Below are 26,431 nucleotides of genomic sequence, written 5' to 3'. Positions count from 1 at the left end.
AACAGTGCGCGCCGCACCCTCTTTCGCGAGTGTACTCCCCTCTCTCTTTCTCTCTCGGGTTTCGCGTCTCAGCAGTGCGCGCCGCACCCTCTTTCGCGAGTGTACTCCCCTCTCTCTTTCTGGAACGTTGTTCTCTCTCGACGCCTCATTGTTGCCCGCTCCACCGTCCTTCGCGTGGCATTGTTGTTCATCGTGACTCATCGTCACTGGCCGGTCCTCTGCCGCTGTAACCCCCCACCCCGGACGAGCCCCCATATGTAGGAGTCTAAACGAAAAATAAGGCACGGGGATTCGAAGCCACGATCCTCGGATCCACCGTCGACCGCTTTACCTACGCGACCAATACCGTACCCTACGTTTCGTGTTCTTATTTGACTCCTTATTCTTGGGAGGCGCGTTAAATATTTATCAATTACCGTCATCGTCGTTATCGTGCACCAAAACGCAGAGGCCTTTCTGAATGGACGCCATCGTCAGTTTCTTCGCGATGTTTTGCGCGTCGTCCTCGCCGTCCTCGTCGACGTTCACCACCAACGTGAACGACTTCCACTTCAACTGTTCCGCGACCTTTAGCGCTCCCTGAAACCAAAAAACCGCTAAGTAAATACGAAGCAAGCGAACGATCGCTTAGAGTCGCTTTTATTAAATAAAAAAAAAAAAAAATATTGGTAAGCACTTACCAGGGATTAAAGTTATAATAAATGGCGTCGTTAAACATCGACGGTTTTTAATCACCCTGCACCGGATTGCGCGTGTTTTGCTACTCGAGTCTAATGAAGAATCGTTACGGAAATTATTACCTGAACCAGATAAGAATCGGATTCTTTCTCGAGACGATGAAGGAACGGAGCACTCGATTTCTGTCTCACGATATGCGGTACCTTCAGCACCGACGTGATTTTATGTACGGCTTCCGCGTTTGTCGCGGTGTCTGGTCCAATGATTCCTACAAAACAAAGGCGGTTTTTACGAAGGTTAAATTGGAAAATTGTCGCGACCGCTATCAGCAACGTTGCGCCGCGAGATCGCAATTCTTTTGCGAGTCGTTTAACCCTCCACAACGGCGAACGACTCGAAACTACCCTAAATTCGCATCCCCGTGGTCTACATTTTCCGAATCTCATCTGTCATCGATTCGTATCGAGTGTAAATTTTATCAATTCGTCGACGACGTAACCCCTAACGTTCCAACTTGTTCAATTTTTCTGCGCTCTTCCTCGTTTCGAGCGACGCGTCCTACATACTTGGAGGCGCCAAGCATGAACAACAACCCGAACTAAAAATAAAGCGATCCATCACCAGCGACTCTCGCGGACGAATCCGTCGTCCTAATATTCCCAGGTCCGTTCCAGTCACGTAAAATCCAAACGACGAATGACTGCGACACTGGTTGGCGCAAACGTTTACCTAAGTAGTAAGGCGCTTGCAAGCAATTGGTGTCCGCCGCCACGAGAGCCTTCATCGCCGCCTTCACGGACCCCGTTATACTACCACACGTGTCCACCACGTTCAGATCTGGAAAAACAAAGCGAAGCAATTCGCGATCAATTCCTCCTGGACCTGTTCCAGGTCCGCGGAATATGGAATACTATATTTTTCCAGCGAAACAATCTCGAACTTTCTTGTCGAGATGGAACGGGAACACGAATATCTGTTCCCTTCGAGGAACGACACACGTACGGTCTTATTAACCCTTTGCACTCGAGAGGTGACTCTCAGTCACCACTAGGTCTCCTTTAGGTTTCATTTCTTTCGAACTCGAACATATTCAAGTAATTTTTTCCAAGTAATCAATTTCAAAAATTTCTGTAAAACTAATCATTTGACCTATCGCAGTAGTAATAATAATAACCCTCCTTTTTAATTACATGTCGCAATCGATTAGACATATTCGAGTAATTTTTTCCATGTAATCAATTTAATTTCAAAAATTTCTGTAAGACTAATCATTTGCCTCGTCGCGGTGGTAATAACAACAGGCATTTAAATAACAAAAAAAAAAAAAGAATCTCTTACGTACATTAACGTTCGAATAAGCAGACGATAAACGATAAGCGAAGAGGCAGCAAAAACGAAATTGCATCGATTACCCAATCAGAGACTCGCTATGTTGAACACTCGTGGCTGCCCAACGCGATTCACACTTCTAAACGAGTCTCTGTCGCCTCTAAATCAACCGGTAAAGGATTCCCAACGATTTATTTCTAATTCGTGGCGTCGAGACGACGCGTCGAAACGCGACGAATCGGAATTCTAGCGATTTTCCTTGGCATCGTTTTTGTCGCGGTATTCCTCCGTTGCAGCCAAGCGACGAGAGAAAAAGATGAAAAAAAAAAGGATAAAGAATACGGAAAAAAACGGGAAGAATGTACGGTCGTATACCGATGTCGAATCCGCTGGACTTGTTATTGTAAGTCTCGGCGAGCAGCTTCGCGGCTTCGTACATCAGAACGCCCCTGGGTGACAATTTCCTGCAGGACGGATCATCGTGGATGCTCGTCAGCAGCGAGATCTCCGCGTGACTTCCGCATTCCGTGCGGCCGCCGCAGGTGCACGCGCAGAGGATGCCGATAATTGCCAGCAGTGTTTGCGAATTTTCCATCGGGGAACCGTTAACGTCGCTCGACGCGTGCCTTCTTCGGGGTCTCGAGCTCAGATTTTCTCAAATCGAGTAGATATCTTCTTTAAGTCGATTTCCGTTTATTCGGCTCTCTTCGATTAGATTTTCCCCGCCTCTCTGCTCCCGACTTCCTTCGAGCCGATATTTCCCTTAAACCGAATTCTCTTCTGGAAGTTTTTTGTTCTTCCTCGGGCCTTTTCAACGATCTCTATCGCGCAGCGGATTAATAACAGAGCGCGGCGTCGATTGTGCGCGAGAACTTTCCTTTTCCCGAGACGGTTGAGCAAGTCGCGACCTCGCCGTTTATTATCATCGGTTTCTTTTTCCCCCTTTTGTTTCTGGTTTCTCGTTTATTCACTGAACTCTCACACGGACGAAGCCGCGGCCCGACGGCAGCGCCGCGACGACGCGACCGCACCCGCGAGGAACGCGCGAAACCCTCGAGCTGGATCGGATCCGGCGAACCGGGAAGTATTTTTTTTTCGGGTGAACACGAGCGGAAGCGGTGGTCCTCCTCCTCGGCGCTTCTTCTCGCACTGCGGACCTTGGTAGTGAAAACCCGGAGCTTTATAAGGAAGCCAGTGCGACATGTATCAGGCGAATTTCTACGGTTTTAGGCTTCATCGACCGACCCGCAGCCGTTCTCATCGGCGACCTTGTTCCGTCCCTCTCCTCCCGCCGGGGGTTTACTGTTCTTTCCTTGCCTACAAGTCTAGCTTCTGCGATTTAATCCCTTAGAAAGCTACCGGTCTCGTGTCCGAAGCTATGTTCCATTCGTTAACCTCGTTAATTGCCCCATCAGCCAAAACATCCCCACCCACCCGTTCCCCTCCATCAATCGGGGTGTTTTATTTACTTTTTAATACTCGACACGGCAGCGGATCATCCACTGTACTCGAATTCGTTCAAACGATTCATTTATTTCGTTATTTTGTATCCTAGTTACATCCCAACAGTGTACCGAGTAAATTTGTAACGAATAGCGTCCGGCGAATAGTGTTTTACGACTCAACCCTAATCCCCGTGCACCGGGGGGATAATCCTGGGGAAACCGTGTTTATCGTCGAGGGGGGCTCCGTTCGTCGAGGTTGAATTTTCGTAACGCGAGAACCCCTCTTAACCGGGAGTAAGCTCATTAGCATATCGACTACAAGACTTTTAAATCCTTGTTGCACAACCTTACCCTTGCATAACTACGCGATGACTGATTAAACGAATCGCGGGCGCACAATACACGCTGCCACGACGCCGATTGGGAAAACTTTGGTTCGTCGACGAGGTCCTGGTTCCGATGGACCGCGATTCTAAATTATCGTAGATAATTAGATTACGCTCGATCGTAGAACGCGATCAACTTCTCGGGGCACGCTCTCGGGCAAGTGTACGATTAGCGTACGATTAATGTACATATGTAGATCGATCGAGACATTTTCTCAAGGTGGTAACAGGCGCTCGTTCATTTTTCAAAAATTCAACGTCAACCTACATTGTCAGTATTTATCTCTTTGCAAGTTGCAAATTGCAACTCGCTCGCATCGATTATAATTGTTGCGCGAATAAATATCCATAATTAAGTGTCCGAAGGCGGAAGCACGGTCAGCTTCGTAGCGAGATAGTTGTCATAGGTCAGTGTCGGGTTTTTATCGGTTACGAAAAAATGATCCGTCCCTGAGACGAGTTGTCGGTAACTTGAGGCCGGTGCAGCGCTCAGAAATTCCATAAATCGATATACGCTTGTGAAAATTGGTAAAAGTATCGTTCAAAGTGCGCGCTCTCGTCTTTGAAATATTTTTATGAAACGTTTGGTACCGTTGGAAACAATTTCCAAATGTCACCAGAAAAGAATGGCGTGCCCTCTTTGACGACGATTTGCGTCGCGAGTCGCGCGGGCGAGACCCGCGGCCTTACCAATGGGGAATCATTGAAATCATACTTGCAAACGCGGCGGGAAACGATAAATCTTCGGTCGGCTGCGGATTTATAAACACCGGCTACCGGAGAATAATCGCCAGAGGTCGTCGTTTGACAATCGCACGGAAAGTCGCAGTTCCTCTATCTCGCAATTGTTAGGTACAGTTTCATCAGATTAAGCGCGTCAGCGGTTTTTATAACAACAAGGTAGCACCAGTTTTTGCCCTCTGCTCACGCCCACCACTCGTTCCGAGTCAGTCGGTTTTTCATAGTCGCGGAAGTGCACTCGAAAAGGAGAAGAATATTTTTTTCCGTCGAGCTATCATTAGCTGGATCAAGTGGACCTTGAGAATCTTTCGATAACAGGATAGTCAAATGGGATAATAATTGTTTACAACGTGTTACTGTGCTGGGCATTCCTCGTGATTCATCGTATTCCCGATGGTTCATTTTCAACATTTTAGTACAGTGTTCCCAAGTTCGGTTGAGAGTTCATATAAAAAATTAGAGTCCGTATAAGTACTTTAATTTTTTGAATATTGGCCACGCCAGTTACATAAAATGACAAAGAGATCGACGAAGAGTGCCAATGAGAAACAAGGATAATCGCGACGCAGATGTTTCGAGGCGCGATAACGTCGTCGGAAGTTGGAAATTTGAGCACGTCGTCTGCTCGCGTGGATTGCCGTTGAAATTGTTCGCGAACAACAGCACGACGACGGAATTAAGTTTAACGAACAGAATTACGCTGATTTTTATTAGATTCGAATTTCAACGCTGCGTAACTTCGCGACGAACGGTGTTTCGGTAGAAAGCGACTGAGACTCCGTTTAATTTTTATTTCGCGGATAATTACGGACGACTGCTATTTTTCGTGGAGAATCATTTTCCGAGGCGGTTGAGATTCGATCGGAATTAAAAGCAGTAATTTCCAAGGGAATTTTAGGAATTTATATTCCGCGAGGGAGAATTTTATCGAACGAGTATTTTATCGCGCCAATGAAGCAGGTGGCAGTAGAAATCAGTCGGCTATCGAACGATGCTCGATCCGGGAGCTCTCGTTAGCTGGCGCCACCAGTTATCGCGCAGCAGTGTGTTTGCATTTAATCCTCGAAGTACTTGACGTCTACGAGATCGTGCATTTTTATCGGGATCGATTCGTACCTACGCGCAACTCGCATTTATCGTTTCACATATTAGGAGGATTGAAAACAAACTTTCGCGGAACCGTGTCCGATATTTGCAATTAATTCTCGTGGAAATCGATATCGAGCAAACGATACGCTTTCGTTAAAACCAATTTCAATTTATGTCTGTTAGTTGCTATTCATTTTCGGAGTAATCAAAGCGATGTATTTTTCATTACGAACAACTTGGATTTATACAGAATATAGATTATACGGATTATAAATAACGGAAGAATGGAGAATAAATAACGGAAGATGTTACGTCTTTTCAACTGAAAACTGCTCGTCCTTGCAATCCTCGCGATTAGGCAATTAAGGTACCCCGAGAAAGGCTTTCCACTGCACGAAAGAATCTCTAATTAAAGAATTTGGACAATTACCAAGTGTTCCACACCGCTCCGGCGTCCGTTTACATCAGGAACTTCCAGCCAAAGTGTGGAAATGGAGTCTTGCCGAGATTGCTTGGAGAATTCACCGCGTTTGAGTCGCGCGACCTGGAAACCTTGAGAATTGGACCGAACCTAAGATTTACCAGTTACCTGTGATCGTCGTCGCGAACCTCGAAGTCCTCCTCAGCCACGTAGAATCGATCATATCGATCGCAATTCCGTCGTCGATTCGCTCTTCCTCGAAGACGAACGAGTACACGGGAAAATTCAAAGGAGCGACAAAAATGGCGGAGGTTGGACAGAGTTGGCTGATGTATTTGCGTCGCGGAGAGCATTACTTAGGTTGGCTCGAGACCAACAATAACAGCGAAACTTTTAAAAGAGAGACGCGAGTCGTCCTCCCACATCTGCGCGTCTACTAGGTGTTCGCGAGGCGTGGATGAACGTTGTCTGTTTATCCATACGTCCGTCGGACGTTCCGTAAATCCTTTGGCGAATCCGCGACAATATATCGCAGGGAACGCGGCTCCCGATGCCGGGAGATTTACGAGGTTCCGCTGAACCGGCACGTTGACCCACCATTCGACACGAATCTGTGTTTTTCGTCGACAACGGTCCCCAACTTATCACTTTTTTTGGATTTCGCGACACATTTTACACAGTAACTTCTACAAATTTCTTGATTCGCTGTGCTCCCCTTTTTTTGAAGATGTTTCTCTTCGAGTCACCTTTCCTTACTAGATAAATCTTTAAACTGAAATTCAATGTCTGGTCCTAGGCCTTCTCGGAGTAAACCTCCTCTACTAGACAAATTTTTCAATTCAAATTTCACATTCACTACTACCTTTGGTTTGCTAGACGTTGCTTCGAAATTCATTGTCACCACTAAGGAAGGGGCGGGAATCTCGTATTCTTAAGCTTGTGGTGTAAGTAAATGGACTATTACAAAACAAAAATAAAAAAGTGAGTTCTGCTCTATAAAGGGTCAAGGTTACCGATCGCAGCTGCGCGCGTTATTAAGAAAATGATTACTTCTATCAGAGAATTTATTTGCCCGACGAAAATGAGACCAAAAAGTACTCGGCAACGAAGTTTCCCCTGCTCCTACGCGTTCCAAAGAAACTCTCGCGTTGACCACCTTCTTCGAGCGAAACGTCATTTGGGACTTCATTTCGGAAACTAATCGCTTCCCGGAAACCGTAAACATTGTTCCGCGCTATGAATGGCTCGTAATTCTAGGTGGAACGTGGTTCCGGTTCCCCTCAATTTCGACCCGAGCAATTGAATTTTCTCGACTCGGTCGATCCTGGCCCAGCGAAAAGACTCTGCCAATTGAACGCCACTTATAGCGGAGGCAATTCGCGGCCGAGATTCGATTGTCACTCCGTGCTGAATGGTTCGGATACGACGCATCCTGTTTTGTAACGTCGTGTAGCATTTCCACTCGATCATTTTAAGCTCGTAAATCAGAAGGCTCCTCTATCAAAGTTGACGCAAACACAAAATAACTCCCACGCGTCCGTCATTTAAACGAATTCTTAAAACCTCGAGAGCTTCCGAAAATCCAAGAGACTCGCGACTCGTCGAAAGCAGCGCGATTTCGAAAAGTTGTAAGAGATGTCTTTCGCGTCGATCGGCCCGAGAAGCTACGCGGCCAAGATAAATAATATTCACGCCTTTTTTCCCGCGAAACAGAGAAACGGACCAGGCCGTGATTTCGTATAAATCACGCGATACGACTCCTGGCTGGTCGACGGCCGTAAATCAAGTCGTCGATTTTAGGAAGCCGTGCTAGAAAAACACGAACCAAAGCGATAGCCAAAGCCGCGAATCTCGACAGCGAACGGCAGGTCCCTGTCAGGCGTGATGTTACGCGCTGCTCGACATTTCATTTTTTTTTTTCCTCGCTGAATCCGCCGGGAGCGTATAGTTAGCTTGGCTCGCAAGTTCGCGCGAAATATAGAGCCAATCGTTTCGACTCTACGACGCCTAACGTTGACACGAACGTCGTGAATCATTCCGCGATCCTTTATGCCGTGTTAAATACCTTTCCGCAAACGAAACACTTATCGCGCGGGCTGAGCAAACGTGGGCGGAGCGCGTCATTTTTCTAATATATTTTAGGTGGAGTACCGGCGCGGAACCTTCTTATTTATTTCGACGATTTACGAACGGAAGACCCATTTTTAACACGGTTTAGAATAACACGCGCTGGGTAAGACACGACGACAGAATCATGGATGATTCGTGGAATCGATGTCGTATACATTTCATGCGTCGTCTAGTGTTGTTATGAAACGATAAGAGAGGCGGGAGAGGGATAATCCGACACGGTAATTATCGAAGTGCGTACCTCGGTGTTTTCGCTCCGTCCTACTCTTTACTCGCTGTCCTCGTCTACGCTCGACGCTCGGCGGCTAACATCGGAGAATATACGATCGTGTAAACGCTGCTCGGAGATCGAACTCCTAGACCCTTCAAGAGGTATACTTCAAGTGGCAGGGCTGGTTTCTGTGCACTTGTATACTATAAAGTAGCATACGTGATACAAAATTTAAATCGAAGATCCATCGAAGGAGTCCCTCTGACGAACTCGTTTAATTAGATTTATTCTTCAACTTTGCCTGTATTCATCGAGCTTCTTTGAAACTAGAGGTATACTTCAACTGGCAGGGCTGGTTTCCGTGCACTTGTATACTATAAAGTAGCATACGTGATACAAAATTTAAATCGAAGATCCATCGAAGGAGTCCCTCTGACGAACTCGTTTAATTCGATTTATTCTTCAACTTTGCCTGTATTCATCGAGCTTCTTTGAAACTAGACGTTCCGCGACGAATTAGCGCGCCTTATCCTTCGAGTATCGAGATATTCTTGGCACCGTCCGTTCATCCCTGACGCTTCTCGTTTAGCTCTAGATTCTGTTTTACGACTTTCCAGCTGAAACGAATAACGTTAAAGTAAACCAACGTCCACAGTCAATCTTTGAGATATCGACGCCTCCAAACATTCGGCAGGTATGGATCCACCGAGAGAATCTGATCTGAGAGTCTGATTTCCAATCCTGTCTCGCGACAGTAAGCGGAAAGTAACGAGGCTGAGAGCGATTCTTTTATTTGCGAGGAAAGGCTGCGTTCGAAAGGTTCCGAGACTCCGAGGAGCTTCGGGAAGTTTCTAGATTCTGAGTGATCTCGACGATCGCCAGGGGAAAGTTTTGAGATCGAACGTCTTTGCCTCCTCGGCCCTATTATTCTTCGCAGTTTTATCATTTCGAGTCATTTCGAGTCATCGGGGATATACAGGGTGCCGGGAGGTGATTTGAAACAACTTTTTCCTTAGCGAAAATGTTGTCCGAGGCTTCTTTAAGGAGATATCAACAGAAAAGCCCGATCAATCAGAGCGCGAGCCGCCTTGCGCGTGGAGTATGCTACCGCGGCTGTCTAGTACTAGTACTTGCGCTCTGATTAGTGCGATCGCGTGATTTATACGAAATCACGGCCTGGTCCGTTTCTCTGTTTTGCGGGAAAAAAGGCGTGAATATTATTTATCTTGGCCGCGTAGCTTCTCGGGCCAATCGACGCGAAAGACATCTCTTACAACTTTTCGAAATCGCGCTGCTTTCGACGAGTCGCGAGTCTCTTGGATTTTCGGAAGCTCTCGAGGTTTTAAGAATTCGTTTAAATGACGGACGCGTGGGAGTTATTTTGTGTTTGCGTCAACTTTGATAGAGGAGCCTTCTGATTTACGAGCTTAAAATGATTTTCTGAATGAAGACGCTTTTCTTTTAATATCTCCTTAACGAAGTCCCGGACAACATTTTCGCTAAGGAAGGAGTTGTTTCAAATCACCCCCCGAACCACCTCTCTCAAGTACGTCCAACATTTTTCGGACACCCTGTATTCCGGCCCGCGAGAACGCGTCATTACCCACAGAAAGTTAAGAAATCTAGCCTCGATCGACTTCCACATCGCCGGGGTCCTTTCAATCGGTATCGTTTGTTCCTGAAATTGGAAATTTGCACATAGATGGAACAAACAAGTGGAAAGCCGAGAACTCTATTTTAAGCGAGCACCTAGTCGATAAATCTTACGATTGCCACTTCGCTGAGCACCGAATAATAACTACGCGACTCCGTTTCCCTTATACAAGATGGCGTCCGTCGAGTGACTTCGTCGAGGCTGTGTTTTATTTCTTCGCGGTATTTCCGACGTACCGAGGCATCGTTTTCGCAACTACGCGTCGCGAATAGAAGAAACGAGTAACTAACGCGAGGTACACAATTTATCAGCCGCCGTCGGAGAATGATTTAAATGTTCCGAGAAGATAACAGCGCTTTGAAGCGATAGACGCGCAACCGTTAGAAACATCCCCGTCTCGCGCAATTTTTTACGAGTCCCCGAACTGTACTTCGTCGAGGAACTACGATTCCCCGATCCGTGGATCCGATACAAAGGAAGAAATATTAGCAGCGAGGGCGAAATCGCGATTATCCCTTTGAAAAACTCCGAGAGGGGATCTTAAAGTTATTAAATATAAGCGTAACGACATACCCGCGGAGAAAACTTTAATTGGATACTTTCATCCGTAATATTTCGGAAGGGAAGGTGGGAGGATTGGCGAAAAGTTGTCTCCTCGAAGTGGACTTCGCTCCATCATCGAGCGAAAAGAATCGTTTCCTTCTGGATTTCTCGGAATTGCGGATTTTCAATTAAAGTTTCCCGCGACGGCTCTCGGGTCAACGAAATGCTCTTCGAGACCGCGGGAGGTCCATCGGTTGTTTCGAACAGCTTGAACGCGTCCAACTGACGAGTCCAGACTGCGCTTCGAGTAGGAAGACGTTTGTCTAAGAAAACCGAACGGTACCTCGGGATTCGTGATCCTAATTGTTGTTCCGTGACAGGATAAACCGCTAGTTGTATTCTAGTGGACCGATTGGAAGGTAGGACCAAATATATGACGCTATATTTTAAAATCTTAAGGTCATCGAAATAACAAACGAGTTAACCGTTCGCAATGAAAAATTTATCTGGAAACATCGAGCCTCGTTTAATTTCGACAAATTCCTTCGATAAACACAGAGTATTTATCTGGCGACCGTATATTTCTGATTTTATCATAAAATAGCCTCGTACCAGCCGAAAAGGAACCAAGGATCAATTTAGCTCCAGCGCAGCGAATTTCAACGCGTCAGGCGCGGACGTGCGCTCGAGTGGATTAATTAAAATCAGCGCAAACAGCCGTTGTTTTGCTCGGGTTTATACAGTAAATCAGTTCAATCGCAGGTTAATTAATCGACGTCTCGTTTCGCGATTAAACGCGCCTCTCGCGCGACGTTGACACGAACGACAAAGTCTTTGAAAGGGACTTTCACCGTAACGCCGCGATAACAGGGACGCAAATTGGCGTTCATTACCATGGGAATCGATACGAAAGGAGCACTCGGGGTAAATGACGCTGATAATGACGGGCGCCGGAAGTCGCGCGGAATTATCGTCCCGGCGAATCGTGCCAAGCGACCTGCGGCATAAATCTTCGACCGGCTGCGCTTTCAACAACATTAGCCAGGAGTTCGTAATTACGCCCGCTGTTGACGGAGTCATTTGTATACAAAGCCTGGCGGCGAACGAGTCGCGAGGCTTTGCGTTCGTCGTACGTGCCTGGCGAATACGGATTATCGACGAGAAATCCGAGCAAACGAACCGAGAAAGACGAATCAATATAACGAGCTGAATAATCGCCCTTCGAGCGCGCAATTAAAAGTGGATGGACAGACTTTCTACACTTTTAACACGGAAATCGCGCGGTTTGGAAAGTTCGATCCGTATACTCGACACGTTGACTGCTATAATCGCGAATATTCCTACGAGGCAAACATTTTCTTTCTATACAATTACGAATTGCATCACTGACTACGCCACAAATAGTTACAATGTTGTTGTAATGAATTTTGCTTTCACGCATGGGTCTATCAAACGTGCTCGGTTTGACTACGTTGCATACCGATGTGGCTCGTTCGTCGAAACAAAGGAACCGCAAATCAGGATTCGCGCGACAATACGCGGAGAGAGCACGGCGCGATTACTGAACTAGAGCCGCTACGAACGTCTGTACACGCAGCGTCGTAACAAGAGCTCGAATCAACCATGCACCGAATGTAAAACTTTAAATTCGCAGAGAATACGGGGCGACTTCGACTTCGCGGATCTCTCGCTCTATTTCACGCTCGATTTCTCGCGCTATCTCGATAAAGTCCGATTACGCCGGATGTACGTGGACAACGGATGGGGTTCCATTACGGAGCGAAGTCGGACATGGCCGTCCACTGTACCGTTTCGAGAGAACGAACGACCAAATCTTTCGCGTATAACCTGATATCCGTGGAAACCTTTAACTTTCGAGCAAATTGAAAACTTGAAACGGGGAACTTTATATACCGGAACAGTAGGTCAGACAAATGTACATAAAGAACGTCGCGTCGAACGAAAAGAAAGCGAGGAAAACTGAGTCCGCCGCTTCCGCTTAGAATCGAACATTTCGAGAAGGTAATTTAACAAAATTTTGTATATTTCTCGTTTGATCGTGACGTTGGTATTATATCGTTAATTAAGGTCATTACGTTTTAATAATATCAATCTGAATGATGAGATTTATAATTCGCGAGGGTGAGCAAAATCTCGAGGTCGGAAACGTTAATTTGATCATTGTAAAGGCCGATAAACAGATCGAGAGCTTAATTTCGAAAGAGCTCGAGAATCAGGTCGAAATCTCGATAGCTAATAAGCTGAAAATTAGCTGGAAGTAAAAAGCTGAAATCAAGCTGCCCCCTATGGTCGAATAAATACAAATCGAATGGGAAGTGGAAACGACGAAAACCTAGGAAACGATAGGATACGGGCAATTTATAGGGTACCGGTGAACGTTGTATCGTTAAGGATCCTCGATGGAATGAAAATGTGTACAGGACTTCGGGGAACGAACGCGAAATAGTTAAATCGATAAATCGATCCGCGTCGATTGCCAGAATAGAGCGGATTGTGAGAGCCGAATGGAATGTGCTTGGATTCCTAATACGGAGTTTCATTTAACGGCGTGACCCCTTCTTTTGTACCCCGTCGCGTACGTTTCGAAACTTCCAAGGAGCGAGGCTGTGAGAAGGCTTCGTCTTCCTTGCATTTCAACGACAGAGTTTTAGAAAAATTTGTTTATTTCGTGAGAGGATTTCAGAATGGATACAAATAGATTAACAGGAATCCGCCGGATTCTGTTAAACGAAAGACCGACAATTAAGCTAATTCTTAAAATTTCGTCCAGGGTCATCGACGACACCTCTGCGAACAAAAATTTCGAACGAACTTTTGCGAGACAAACAGAAACGATACACGAAATATGGACTAAAACAGACGACTCCGTTTCCACGAATCTTAACATATATCATACCTCCGCGACTGAAATTACGAGAATCAAAACTACTCGAAGGCTGTAAAGTAAAGTAAACAGTTCCGCTTTAAAAGAAATCTTGAATTACCTCGATTCCATTCGAGATGAATTGATATCCGAAACGAAATTCGGGCTGGCCACCACTGCGACCAACGTAAATGAAATCTGGAAATAATGTATTATTTCTCCCGTTTCGACCGTCGATTCAATTAACGTTGTAAACGAAAACGAAATCGAGGCTGTTATCAGGGATCGAAGGAAGGGAAAAAAGGGTAGCGCGCATGCGCACCGCGGGGCGCCGCGTTCGAGAATCGTGGCGGGCCAAGCGGCGTTCATTCAGTTCACTGGCACTATTTGCTCGCCATGGTTGCCGTTCTTCGAGATACCTGGTCGCGTCTAACTTCTTCTCGTCACGTGTTTACCTCTGCCCTTCGTAGCTCACTGATCTTCGTGATTTGCGATCGTTCGCGAACGACGCGGATCGTTCGAAAACGTATCGACGCACGACCGACGAGTGCTCGTGCGGGAAACGTTGTCGTCGGGTCTCGATGCAATCGTTGAACTTTGTCTCCGTCGAGAAACACGGGAGAAACCGGTGCGAACGCGTCGATGGAAACGAACCAAGTTACGATGCGCGATGTGCTCGTGAAGTTTTGCCACGGGACCGCCGACGAACTTTTCTAAACGAGCGGTGAGAAGTTATGTTACCGGCCGCAAGAACTTTGTACGTGGCGGTGCGGTGAAAGAAAAGGTTGGATTTTTATTCTTCTCTCGCACGAGTTATTCTTTTCTCCTGTATGGTTTTACATAAGTAGAGATGGTAACGCGATACAAGTTACCCTTGGTCGAATTCCTCGGAAAGTAAAGGGCGGTCTCGAGATGTTTAATTACCACGCGATAATTAACGAGAAACAACGGCGCACTCCTAGTTTGCGGTGTTTCAACTCCGTCGTCCAACGTGAGCCAGGATTACGGTACTTTGGGATCGGTTAATTTTCATTGTTTCGTCGACGTGTACGCTAGGTAATTAATTTCAGCTCTATCGTTTTAGACATTTAGATCGTTCGTGCTCTTAGTTCGATTGTAAAATAAAATTACGCGAACATTTTCGAATTATTACGACCCTTTTTCTTTTAATTTAATTAAATCTGAATGTTGTTCCTCGATGAAAATAGAAGCGAACGTTTATTTCTGGAAGCGAGAATTGCTAGAAGTGACGTGGTTAGGGCAGGTCGTTTCGCAGATGCAATTCATATCTCATCGGCACGTACGATCGGCTGAAACGAGGCGGAATTAGGTTTCGGATAGATTTCGATAGCGAGAGAAGTTAATTGGTGTTAACCGAGCGTTCCAAGGTATCTATATACTTGAGATGCCAGCGACCCACATACAGCGTTTATGAGCGATGGACAGGGTAGACGTACAAAGGAGGTAGGGTAAAAATATTTATCTCGGCGTCGATGCCGTGTTAACGCTGGAACAAGGAACGATTCGACGGTGAATCGTAAACTGGACGCTATTTTTGTCGCATTCGTTCAAAAAAACTCGCGCCACATCGGTTGCATCTTTATTCGCGAATCATCCTGGCGAGTTTCTAATTAACGTACAATTTCCGAAGAAAATAAAAATGCAGATGAAATTTGGATACTTTGGCTATTCTTTGTTCAAAATTCTGGTCGAAACGGTACAAGTTTCTCGCCTAACCGAGAAAGGAGTTGCCATATTTCCGTTTCTCTCACTTTTATCGTCGAAATAATAATGTAATAAGGCTTTGAAACGGTACAGCGAAGTCTTAATTGGCCTTGGAACTTTCGAACTGCTTCAAAGTCTCGACTGGCTTCTCGAGACTAAACGATCTCGAATTTCCTAGTCGGCTTTTAAACTTTTAACGAGTCTCCTACATTTTGCATAACCAGTGAAATACTATCTATGCACGTTCATAAATCTGTTACGTACCCGCGAAGTACAGATAAGCCTTTCGAAAATTGTCCAAATTAATAATTCGTGGTTCGTCGACCGTTCTCCCTCGATCGCAGAAAAAGTGGCGAAGCCATCGCACTGATACATTAACGTATATACATTAACGACCACGCTTCCTTTGAGCCCGTCTTGGCTTACAAATACACGTATTCGTAAAAGCCGCCACGACACCCGCCACTTTTAACCGACTTCGAAAACGAGGAAGTTACTCGATTCGACATGTATATTTCTTTTTTTTTTTCCTTTTCTTTCCCCAGTACCTCTGCCGAGTCACACGCCCGATTCTCGTCAGGGAGAACGAATCCCCGTCCGAGACAGCGACAGGGGGCTAAATCGATCGAGTTCGAATTGGTTGTTCGAAGAGATCCCTCGTGCCGCGGGTGGAACGATCGTTTACCGGTTCGAGTGCAACGCAGCCAACGATCTCGGCAAGTATCGCCTTCGAGGAAGCGCACACAAGAGTCACGAAGAAGCAGTTTATAATGTCACCGAAAGCCACGATCGTCTCGAAGTCAAAGGAAACCGTACACGACGATCGTTCACAAGCTGCGACGTTCCTTTCGCGATTCCCGATGGATTTTCGCCCCGTGAACCACCCACGTGTCCGAGCATCGCCGCGATTTCGTGTCGAGTCGAACGTCAAGTTGCCCACGTAAGAGGTTACCGCGCGCGTTTTGCTTGGCGGGCGTCGGCGACGATGGTGAACCGTAAATACGTAACTCGGTAATCGCGTTCACGCGTAATCGGCGAGGTGAAATTTAGGCGACGAGGTGCGCGAGTGTACCGAGTGCACGTTTAACGAGACGCGAAACGTCGCGTCCGCGCCGGAATTGCAGAGAGGACACGCAAGTGGACGAGATGGACAATTGACGATAGAACGGGAAGAGAGCCGGCGGGGAGGACAGGCGATTGAAACGTTCCATCCAACCGACTCACGGGACGAAAATGTTGTCCACGGTGTCCAGTGTCGCGTTCGAATTGAATTCTTCCTACTACGCGACCATTGCTGGAGGCGACGATCAAGAGGGCCTCTCCGGTACGCTCATATGTGTTTCAATTCAACGCGATCTACCGATTGATTTCTTTTTTTTTTTTTTTTTTTCTAGACGACAGGTGGTTACATTTTCCGCTACGAAGCCGTAGATTATGGATGCCTTTCTTGAAAACTGATTAAGCTAGCTTCAACTACATAAGCAACTTCTTCTGACAATATTTTCAACTTTAGAATCGTATACTACGCTTACAGCATCCTTGTTTAACGCGTGTAGTAATCGATCATTTTCAGATCAAGCTAGGTTTTGATTCGTTTGCAACGAATTCTTAGACGATTCATAGACCTATCAAATTTATATATTCAATTCGATTTAACATTTCTACGGGCTTGCAAAATTTTACGTTTGACATTGGGAAATGTTATTGTTTCAGTAGTCAAGCCTCAAAATGCGACCACAGACCTCTACATGTTGCCTGCTTACATTCGCACGACGTCCATGGTTGTCTGCATAGTAGTGATGGTCCTGGGTATAATAGGAAACCTTATGGTGAGTCCTCGTCTTGACTTCACAATCGAGGTGTAGTTGTTTCGTGATGGTCGAGTTCAAAAATATAATTACGAATCTTGATATCGTTTTTCATTAAAAAAACTACCACCTATATATGGCGATCAACGTGTCAAGGGGCTTGGAAAAATTTTTTAGACTTGGAAAATTTTTAAAAAATTAACCATTTTGAATTTCAAAAAAATACTCAGTGATTTTAATAAAAAAAACAAAAAAAACAAAAAAAACAGTGATTTTTCTTCATTTTTTGATGTTCCAAGCCCCTTAAATAAATCCGCAGACCACCTCGTTTCTCTAAAAAATAGTGTCGAGCTCGACGAAGGTGGATAAGCGACGGTATCTCGTTACATCGGGGATTGTTGATGGTTTTCAGGTGCCGTTGGTCGTGTTCCGCGGCAAGGACATGCGAAACAGCACGAACATCTTCCTGGTGAACCTGAGCGTGGCGGATCTCTGCGTCCTCCTGATATGCACGCCTGCCGTCCTCATCGAGGTCAACTCCGGACCGCAGATCTGGCCGCTCGGTGAACACATGTGTAAGTCACGATCCCCAGTTACACAGCTCGTACCTATTATTACACGCTGGTCGGTTCGGGACGTCGAACGATCGTTCGATTGCCCGAAAGTTGTTCGATCGGGTCCGTGTGTTATCGAAAGGTTTCTCGATAAACGGACCGAATATCGAGTATTCTTTCCTAGCGCGGATGCTTGGACGGCCGAATGCGTTCTTCAAAGACGCGGATCGACGGTGCTCGATGTTTTTTGCTCGGAGAGAATAATTACCTGGTTTCCAAGATGAATTTTCGAGAAACCGTGGTTCCGTGGGATTAAATCAATCGAATGCAAATAAGCGAGTAAATAAAGCAAATGCAGCTAAGCAAATAAACGAAGGCAAACAAGCAGGGGTATTCATTTATATTTATTTGCTTGTGTAGGGCTGGAGGGGTTTTCGAATGAAAACGACCGCATGTCACCTCGGCTATAGTTCGATCTCGACTACTGCCGGAGATCGTATTTCGTATCGATTCCCTACGTTCGTGTGCATTTGTAGTAACGTTCAGTTTCGTTTCATCTCGAGGCTAGGTTCAGAGATTTATTCGAGGAAATTTTCTGATGCTCCGAACACGAATTATTTTTATTTCCGATGTAAAAAAAGGAATTGAAATAGCTCGATGCCAATGATGCCTGATCTCTCTCAGTATGTTTGAATCATCCCCGAGCGAAACGCTCCGTACCCGAGTAATCAGCGTCGAGTCGAGTTAGGTTCGTCTTCCTCTGCAAACGTAACGTTACTTTTATCCGGAGTGCATATCCATTCCGAAAACTATTTCCCTCGAACGTACAAAAAACCTCCCCGACCCCGTTTTCCACGCAGCCAAACGGAAAGCTGGTTCCCAAGAGCCACTTCTCAAGAAGACCGCGATTTATCGTTCAAACGCAACATCTGCCACTGCAAACATCTCTAGTGTTTGGAAACTTTGACGTGTATAATTTAGATATTTCCTGCTCGCGCGATTTAGATTGTATAACGTTTATACAATGTATATTCCAGTCGAGCGTTCGCCATTCCATTGATTGCCTCTGTTCGGAGACCATTGTACCTTCAAATTTTTAATTCGAAATATTTTCAATTCTGTCCCGAAAGTGTTAAGGAGCGGCTCGGTTAATATTTATCAAGCTCAGTTTTTGCGAGGAGAGACAGGGTTTTAAGCTGAGCTCCACTTGAAGTCGTAATTAATTACGTTGGAGCGGCGTCGCTGATTCTACTTCGGCCAAGAATTTCAGTCTTCGTTACCGCTGGATGGCGTGGCATAATATTGAAAGTTTTAAAGCTTCCATCAGCTAACGTGAGCCGGGTACGAAGGTTCCACGAAATTCATTAAACCCGCCCCGGCACGTCTTCGCGTTATATTAGAGCGAACCAGAAAATATCGCGCGTTTCAGTCGTCTTTCCTGTTATTCTTAAATCTTCCATCGAGGTAAAGTTGCCGGACGTATCGTTGGGAAGTTCTTTTCGCGCTGGTCGCAAAAATTGATCTCCGTAATAAAATTCCACCGTATCTGGAATCTACCCACGAGTACGAGGGACAATCGTCCGAGTTTTACGGGTTCGTAAAATCCTTTGGCAAAATCCGTAAGGACGGCTACCATCGGAAGGAATGTTACATCATATTCGATACTCTTAAGACATCCTCTTCGACGTTACGATCACCGAGACGCGCTCCACTTTCCAAAAAGCCAATTTCTAATTCATCGCGAACTCTCTGATTATGCAAAACGAGGAGCTTCGGATTCGTGACGCGGAGATGAATAAAGTAGCGAACATGTTTAACGACCTGAGAAGTGCGGCGCAGCTAGAGTGCCGTTATTAAAATTTACCATCGATTACAATTTAATCTCGCGTAGCTATCGTCTTGATAACGCGGCAGAACGGCGATATAAAGTAAATGAAAATGGTTAGTCAATGTGTCTCCTCGTGTCGTTCCGTTAGAAGTTCGCGAAAGTTATTACCCCAGTGATGGGTAAGCATCGAGAACGTCTCTCCGAGGAGTGTCGAGGATCTTAACACGTATATAGCTGACAAGATTTTTCACCGAGGAACTAAACGAAACGTTGAAGGAAATAAATCCGCAGAGAATTCGTGAATTTGGCGAAATTGCAAAAGTATGTACTAGTTAAATATAATGCGATAAGACACAAAATGTAATACTACATCGTAACGTGGACCCTATAATAGCTAAATATCTGACATTAAATAAAATAAATTAAAAACGAAAGTACTATTTTAGATTCGACAAAAATAATGTTCAGTTATATAAAAAAAAATTATTAGGCGCGTATAAATTTCCACGAGTTGTTTGGCAGTCAACGTGTTAGAGAGATTTGCAAGCCGAGTAACAAGCTCGCGAACGTTGGAATCGAATCCGGTACGGTCTTTATCTTATAGGAACTTCATGATCTACTTACGTCCCCGAGACCTTCTCCAGCGTCCAACGCCGCTTTTGGCATAAGTTGCAACGACGGTAGGAACGTTCGTCGTCTGTTCAGAGTTTACAACCGCCAAGAAAATCCCTTGGTTCCCTCGGGGAGCCAACTATTCGCGACTCTCTCGGTTTCCTATCCAACGCCAGCCAGCGTGGGTTGATTAATTAATTAAATTAATCAAATTCATATGTCATCCGCGTCTCGTCGATTTCATACATCTGTAAGTGTGCACTCGAGTCCTTTCCGAGTAATTGTTACTCTAGTAATTTCATGCGTTTATACGACCAAGCGGAAATCACGTAGAAAATGTACGCGCGGAATATATTTCGTAAAATAACGCAATGATATTAATGTTCCGATTTACATCCTCGTTTGCATTTTGGTTACGTTTCATATTTGTTTCACATTTTTGCGGACGAATGTATACGTGTTTTCGCAGTTTGGTAACTATGTTGGCGAGCTTCGTTTTGCTTTGTTCGATATTCCGGACGTGTTATTTGTCGACTTTTTAATGCCATTCGGTAAATATTTTTCGTACTGAATTTTTGGAAGGCCGTTCGATACGCTTATTCGCTCATGATTCGCTGTTTCTACTTGTGCAGCGCTCGCAAACATGGTCGGTAGTTTGGACGTAATCTGGTTGGTGCTATTGATCTTAATATTTTCTGACTGGCTAGAACCAGTTTACACGCGGGATCCATATCGTGGTCAATATTTACCTGTACCAACACGAGTAGAAACAGCGATCAACGAACGGACACGTTAATCGAGTCGAATTCACTGAAATTAACACGTTCACGCCGATGCCGCTATTTCTATTTCTCGTCATAGGGCGGCGCGGTGGTACATGCCATCTGGTAGACACGCAAGCGTGGACCACCGGTGGTACACGCCGGCGCGAACGTATCAAGTCGAGCATATTCCTTTTCGAAAATTGTCCAACCCGTGTAAATTCTGCATACGATTCTTGGCGCGAACCGTTCAATTCGTTTCACCACGTTGAATTTATTCCCACCATCCTTTTCACGTTCTTCCAGATCGTTTGGGGAGATTTTTGAATGATTTACCGCGCTATTCACTCCGACCTTTTTCACCGCTCTTATCTATCCTTGCATTTCATCTTTTTTAACCTCCCACGCTTCTTCCTACGTGCACGGAGTTTGATAAATATACCGCTCACGGTTTATCCGCAATTTCATTCCTGTTCTTATCGCGTCTCCCCGTCCGTTCGTTTTTCCTCGGTTTCCCCGTGCTTTTGTTTGTTAAGCTTCAGGAGTCCGCGCGACACAGCAACCGTAGAAACGGAAACCACGAAAGCCTCGAAAATTACATTCCCGATAACTTCATTCCGAGGATTCCGTATATGTATATCCACGGATCCAACGGAAAGTTTTCACAATCGCCGCGAATCGTTAATTCTCCATTCGTATTGGTAACGTTGTTTATAGAGTTTCATCAGAGCCTGACGAGAACCGATAAACTGGCATGTTCGAAACGTCGTTTCAAATTTACGTCCAGCGAAGGAATTTCCGTTTCAATGATCCCGCTACCGAAGCAATATTTCATATTCTATTACGAGATCACTGAGGGAGCGAAACATTACTGCTCATTTATTATTGGAAACGGCGTCGAAGGGCGGCGTGTTTACACTTGTCGATCGAATTATTACAGGAGAGAAGATCGTTGTCTCCGGTACTGTCTCTTGGAAAACTTTCGAGACTTCTTTAAGAGACGTCACCTTGGAAAATGTGTTTCTCGACAGACCTGGAATTCGCATTAAAAACCTTGAAACGGTGGGAATAGTTTCCATATTTTCCGCGAAGGTCGACGTTTTCTCCTGAAAATTTTCCACGTCCTCCGAACGTTAACGTTTAAAATCTGACAACGCGACGCACCGTGTAGTTATCCGATAGCACGTATCGTTCTCTCGAGTAACCTGTTTCTCCCCTAAGCCCGTTACAATTTGATCATCGACTGTAAAACCCTCGCAGACGAGCTCTGCTCCTCCCGTTTCTCCCGTAACACGGTATTATACTCTTCTTTTTTTTCTTTTTTTTTCTTTCTTTCTTTCGACGACAACACGTAGGCTGTAGCACTTTCTCGTTATCGTCGAGAGAGCCGTGAAACGATTGAACGAATGCAGAAGGAGGGTTGGACGGAATCATGCAGCGAACGGCGAGGCATCGCGAAGGGTCTGCGTCGTATACTCGATGCGGTTACCGAGGGTTGGAGGGGGATGGCTAACATCGAGGGATGGCTGATGGGAATAGCATTTAGGCGTCTGGCCTTTATGAGGCCGCGTACGAGCTTCGCTTTAAGTTGATGCCCTTACCTCCCCTCTCGTCCGTGGAATGCTACCCTCGCGTTCTTGGCGCGTCTCCTCCGCGTCGAAGACTTTGTATTGCGGGGCGAAAGAACGATCGGTCCTGTTTTCGAAGGGGATCCGGCACTCCGAGGGAACACCGAGCCGAAAATTTCGATTAATCGATGAAATTTACACGGGGTTTCAATCGTCGTTTGTCGAGTGAAAATTGGGAATAAGTACTTGGGGTGGATATCGATTCTGTACTTTTATATTCGATCACTTAGTACTTCAGTTTACGCTTGCACTAGGTATTCAGTTAATACCGTGTACTTGCACTTGTCAGGTTGGTACATTGAAATATCAACGTTCCGAGTCATCGATTTGCATCTACATACATGATCGTAGAATTTTGGGAGCGATCGAGGGTGACGAATAATTGAGAAGGACTAAACAGGATGCATTTTATTTAATGATAGAATTGGAATGCAAAATTGTTCGAATAGTAAATATTTTTATTTAAACTGGAGTTATGATCGAATAAAATACACGGTGTTCAACTCGGTGATAGAAGTGTAGTCATACGTGACTATTTACAGTTCAGTCTCATAAATATTCCTAACCCTTTATGTCTATCGAAGAAATTTGGTTAAATTAAATGGTAGGTTCGATGTTCCCAAATGTATGTTTATATAAATATGTTGATATACAGGGCGTTCCAATATTCAATAGACATAGAGGGTACGAATATTTATAGGATCGACTAATTTACGATTTTTTGTCGCTTTTCTCGGCACGCAAAGCTAGCCCATTATTTTACATCGTGAATTTTAGCAACATTATTTCTAGCTACTTCGATCATTTTATTTCTGAACGCCACGTTGAATATTTTTCAAATTACACGTGCCGCGTCACGGAGATATTTTATTGTTCCGATAATTGTTTCACGCATCGAAATGTCAATTTTGTCAAACAACGCATCTGCGCAAAATTGCAATTTTTGTAATGCATTCTCGACACACCCGTCGCTTACAAACCCGTCGTTTACACGTTTGTCGAACTTTTCAATTTCATACATTCCGCTCGAACAAATACGTCGGAAAATCGAACTGGAAAGTTCGTCGCGTCTTTGCGCAGTTTCGCGTTGCCATCCCACGTCGAGTTCTTCATCGATAAATGGACAGAGACATGGGTACTTAAACTTCTGAATACCGTGAGCACGTGGGCGGAAGAACGAAATCTTTTTGAAAGGAAAATGTATCTCCTGCGTCGGATATCAGGCAGAACGTTTGAATATTTATTTAAAAGTGGATTCCAGAGGGTCGAAAAGAGCTCCAGAGAACTCGAAGCGCCCTTCGCTTATCTAAAAATCTTAACATCTTAAAATCTACCGAACCAATCGAGATCCGTAAACAAAAGAAATTAAAGCGGGGATCGTGCATGCTTCTCCGAATACAAGTACAATTACTTTAGACCTTCCTTTAGATAAAATAAAATTTCGTATAATTTGTTACGGAGCACGTTTAGCAAATATTTACGTTTATTTATCGAGGGTAATTCGAAGTCGACGATGAGCAGATTCTTGGTTCCCAAGGAGAATATCCTCGACACTGAACAGACATCCCACGCTGAGAGCAATAAATCAAATTAATTTTGTAGTAAGTTGGAGAGAACTTCGGTCGGATTAATGCGTGTTCATGGGCTCGGTGAAACGTTCGACGACCGAGCCTCGTAAATCATAAGTTTGAGCGACAAACACCCCTGCCGCTAGGTATTAAAATTTATTGTCTACGGACACGCCGTTCATCAACGTTGAGATCGTTCGAAATGGCGATGAAACATTACGAACGTTCCGACTGTAGGATGCTTGAGCGAAAACAACGTAAGTTTCGTAAAAGACTTTATTCGTAAAAGTGGTCTCTACGGGGTCCGAGCTAAAACTGACTTTATTCTTTGTTCTTTTTAAATATCAGATCATACACACTCGTACATACGGGCATCATAGGTTTCTACGAGAGGGAATTTAGAAAAATCTTGATTTTGATGAATTGGATTTCGTTTAAAAATTATTCTTCGAAAAGCAACCATATCGTTGATCTTTCATTCTCGGTTTGACTGTATCTCGCTATCGATCCAAGCGAGAGGTTTGCCCATTCCTGATTCAGAGAATGTCCGAGATTGTCCAAGCTTGCATTGCTCGACGCAATCGTAATATTGTTCCGATAATTTGGCCATGGAAGGAAGTTCGGCGGAGATGCTCCGTGGTAAGAGCGTTGTGAGAAATTTGTCCGCAACATCGCCGAAAGGTGTACTAGTATCGAGAAAGCGGAGCACAGAATTTCTGTCCAGAATCTTAACAGCGGTTAGTTATAAAGTTTGTTCGCGAACTATACCGAAGTTCTTGGAGATCGGTATGCTACAAGTTCGTAATATCGGAACCAGTTAGAGGTAGGATCGAAATTATTGAAATGGCGCATTCCTTGACAATCACTCTCTCATACGCAACCAAATAGTTTCTTCGAAATTAACACGTTCACGCCGGCGTGTACCACCGGTGGCTCGCGCTCGCGTCTCTGTCAGATGACGTGTATCATTGCGCCGCCCCGTGACGAGAAACAAAAATAACATCAGTTCATTTCTAACCACTTCAACTGCTTCATAACCGCAACGGACGTTCACTTCTACGCTTTCCATGCGAACGACCAGTTCGAATCGTAATCCTCGAGGCAAAACCATTATCGACCAAGGGGAGAAACGTGGCGAGCGAGGCGAGTTTCATCGCCGAACTCCTAAATTGCGTTTTCGATCGCAGCTGTCGCTCCCGAGGAACCTTTCTTCGACGCGATATCCGTCATTAAGCGCGGCTCCTCGTAAAAGAAACAAACAGCAGATGCCTCTAACAAGGCGCGAAACGTCCTGGGAAAAATAAACGGGAACGCGATGATCGACATTGCCATTTTATCGCCATACCCGAATAACTACATTGCGACGGGCTCGCGACGAATTTGGTTTTATTTTTAAAAGTACGATCATCACTGACGCCGTCTACGGCGCAATCGAGTTTACCAAGTTGGCCGTAACTGTTCATCAATTGGGATATCCGCGGCGACGTCTATTAGTCGTTCTAAAAATAAAAGTATCGGGTCGTCGACTCCCTCCCCGCACAATGACGCGTGTCGCGATCGCGTGAAATGTGATTTTATAACCGTCGTATACATCTTTTTACCCTGTTCGGCTGCAAACCGATAACGGCCAATTAGAATTCCTGCGCGCTTGTAAAAAGGAGATATAAAACCGATCGTTCCGGAGTTTCACGTCCAATCGTAGCGAAATATGAAGTGGCGACTGGATTCCTGATTGGTTTAACGGGATGCAGTTAATTCGCTGGAATGAAAAAATTCGTTGCGAAGTGGGCACTGGGTTGTTTGCTCGAAATTCTATTCCCTTCGGTGGGTACGTTGCACGTAAACACGGGACACGGTGAACCGAAATATTTTTAACGCGTTGACTATCCGGTCTGATACCTTTGACAATTTTTTTTATTATATACTTTCTTTGGTACTTGACATTCAGAGTTAATTTTGTTCGCTCTTCGGTGAAAAGCACTGTCAACCATACACGGGTGTTAAATTGCACGCGAACTGTAATATAACTGTAGTATTTATCCAAAGGGAACGCATTTTCCATTTACAGTGAACGCATCGTAAAGTCGCCTCGAAGCTACCTCGCGTTAAAAAAATGTTGTTATTGCGAAAAGTTGCGGATCTCTCTCGTTAGTTTCGCGTTGTATCCATGTCGGTGGCGCATTATAAATTCCATAAACGAGCTTCCTGATTGTTTAACGAGCTCATCGATGGTCAGCCGATAGCAATTACGCCGAGCTTATTTACCTTCCATTTTCTTGACCACAATTTGCCAATAGCTGCGCCGCGATGATGTTCCTCGGCTCCCCGAAAACAAACAGGGAATAGAAGAGAATAGACTAGAGAAGAAAACGTGGCTGCTCTGAGAGCTGTTTGCGTCGCAAACAACTCCTTGCACTTTAACGTCCGTGGCTTCCT

General features: G+C 45.1%; 2 protein-coding genes across 10 annotated transcripts in view; one reads left to right on the top strand and one right to left on the bottom strand.

The window, feature by feature from the left end:
- LOC128872076 (uncharacterized) overlaps positions 1-3,179 on the bottom strand; it is a 12,120-nt gene extending 8,941 nt beyond the window's left edge. Inside the window, exons 1-4 of the mRNA XM_054114400.1 lie at positions 2,383-3,179; positions 1,408-1,515; positions 801-946; positions 417-579 (exon numbers count right to left, since the gene is read on the bottom strand). Coding sequence (XP_053970375.1) covers positions 417-579; positions 801-946; positions 1,408-1,515; positions 2,383-2,602 — 637 coding nt within the window. The 5' untranslated portion in view covers positions 2,603-3,179. The remainder of the gene's footprint in view (positions 1-416; positions 580-800; positions 947-1,407; positions 1,516-2,382) is intronic.
- Positions 3,180-4,795: 1,616 nt separating this feature from the next.
- LOC128884687 (growth hormone secretagogue receptor type 1) overlaps positions 4,796-26,431 on the top strand; it is a 43,770-nt gene continuing 22,134 nt past the window's right edge. Inside the window, exons 1-5 of one of the 9 annotated variants that reach the window (XM_054138226.1) lie at positions 9,829-11,046; positions 11,232-14,295; positions 15,782-16,560; positions 16,950-17,065; positions 17,457-17,619. In XM_054138226.1, coding sequence (XP_053994201.1) covers positions 16,470-16,560; positions 16,950-17,065; positions 17,457-17,619 — 370 coding nt within the window. In that variant the 5' untranslated portion in view covers positions 9,829-11,046; positions 11,232-14,295; positions 15,782-16,469. The other 8 variants (XM_054138229.1, XM_054138232.1, XM_054138227.1 and 5 more) reach the window with 8 other exon arrangements.

This window comes from Hylaeus volcanicus, chromosome 2, assembly GCF_026283585.1.
Source record: "Hylaeus volcanicus isolate JK05 chromosome 2, UHH_iyHylVolc1.0_haploid, whole genome shotgun sequence".
Taxonomy (NCBI): domain Eukaryota; kingdom Metazoa; phylum Arthropoda; class Insecta; order Hymenoptera; family Colletidae; genus Hylaeus; species Hylaeus volcanicus.
This window is presented reverse-complemented; position numbering and strand designations above follow the sequence as displayed.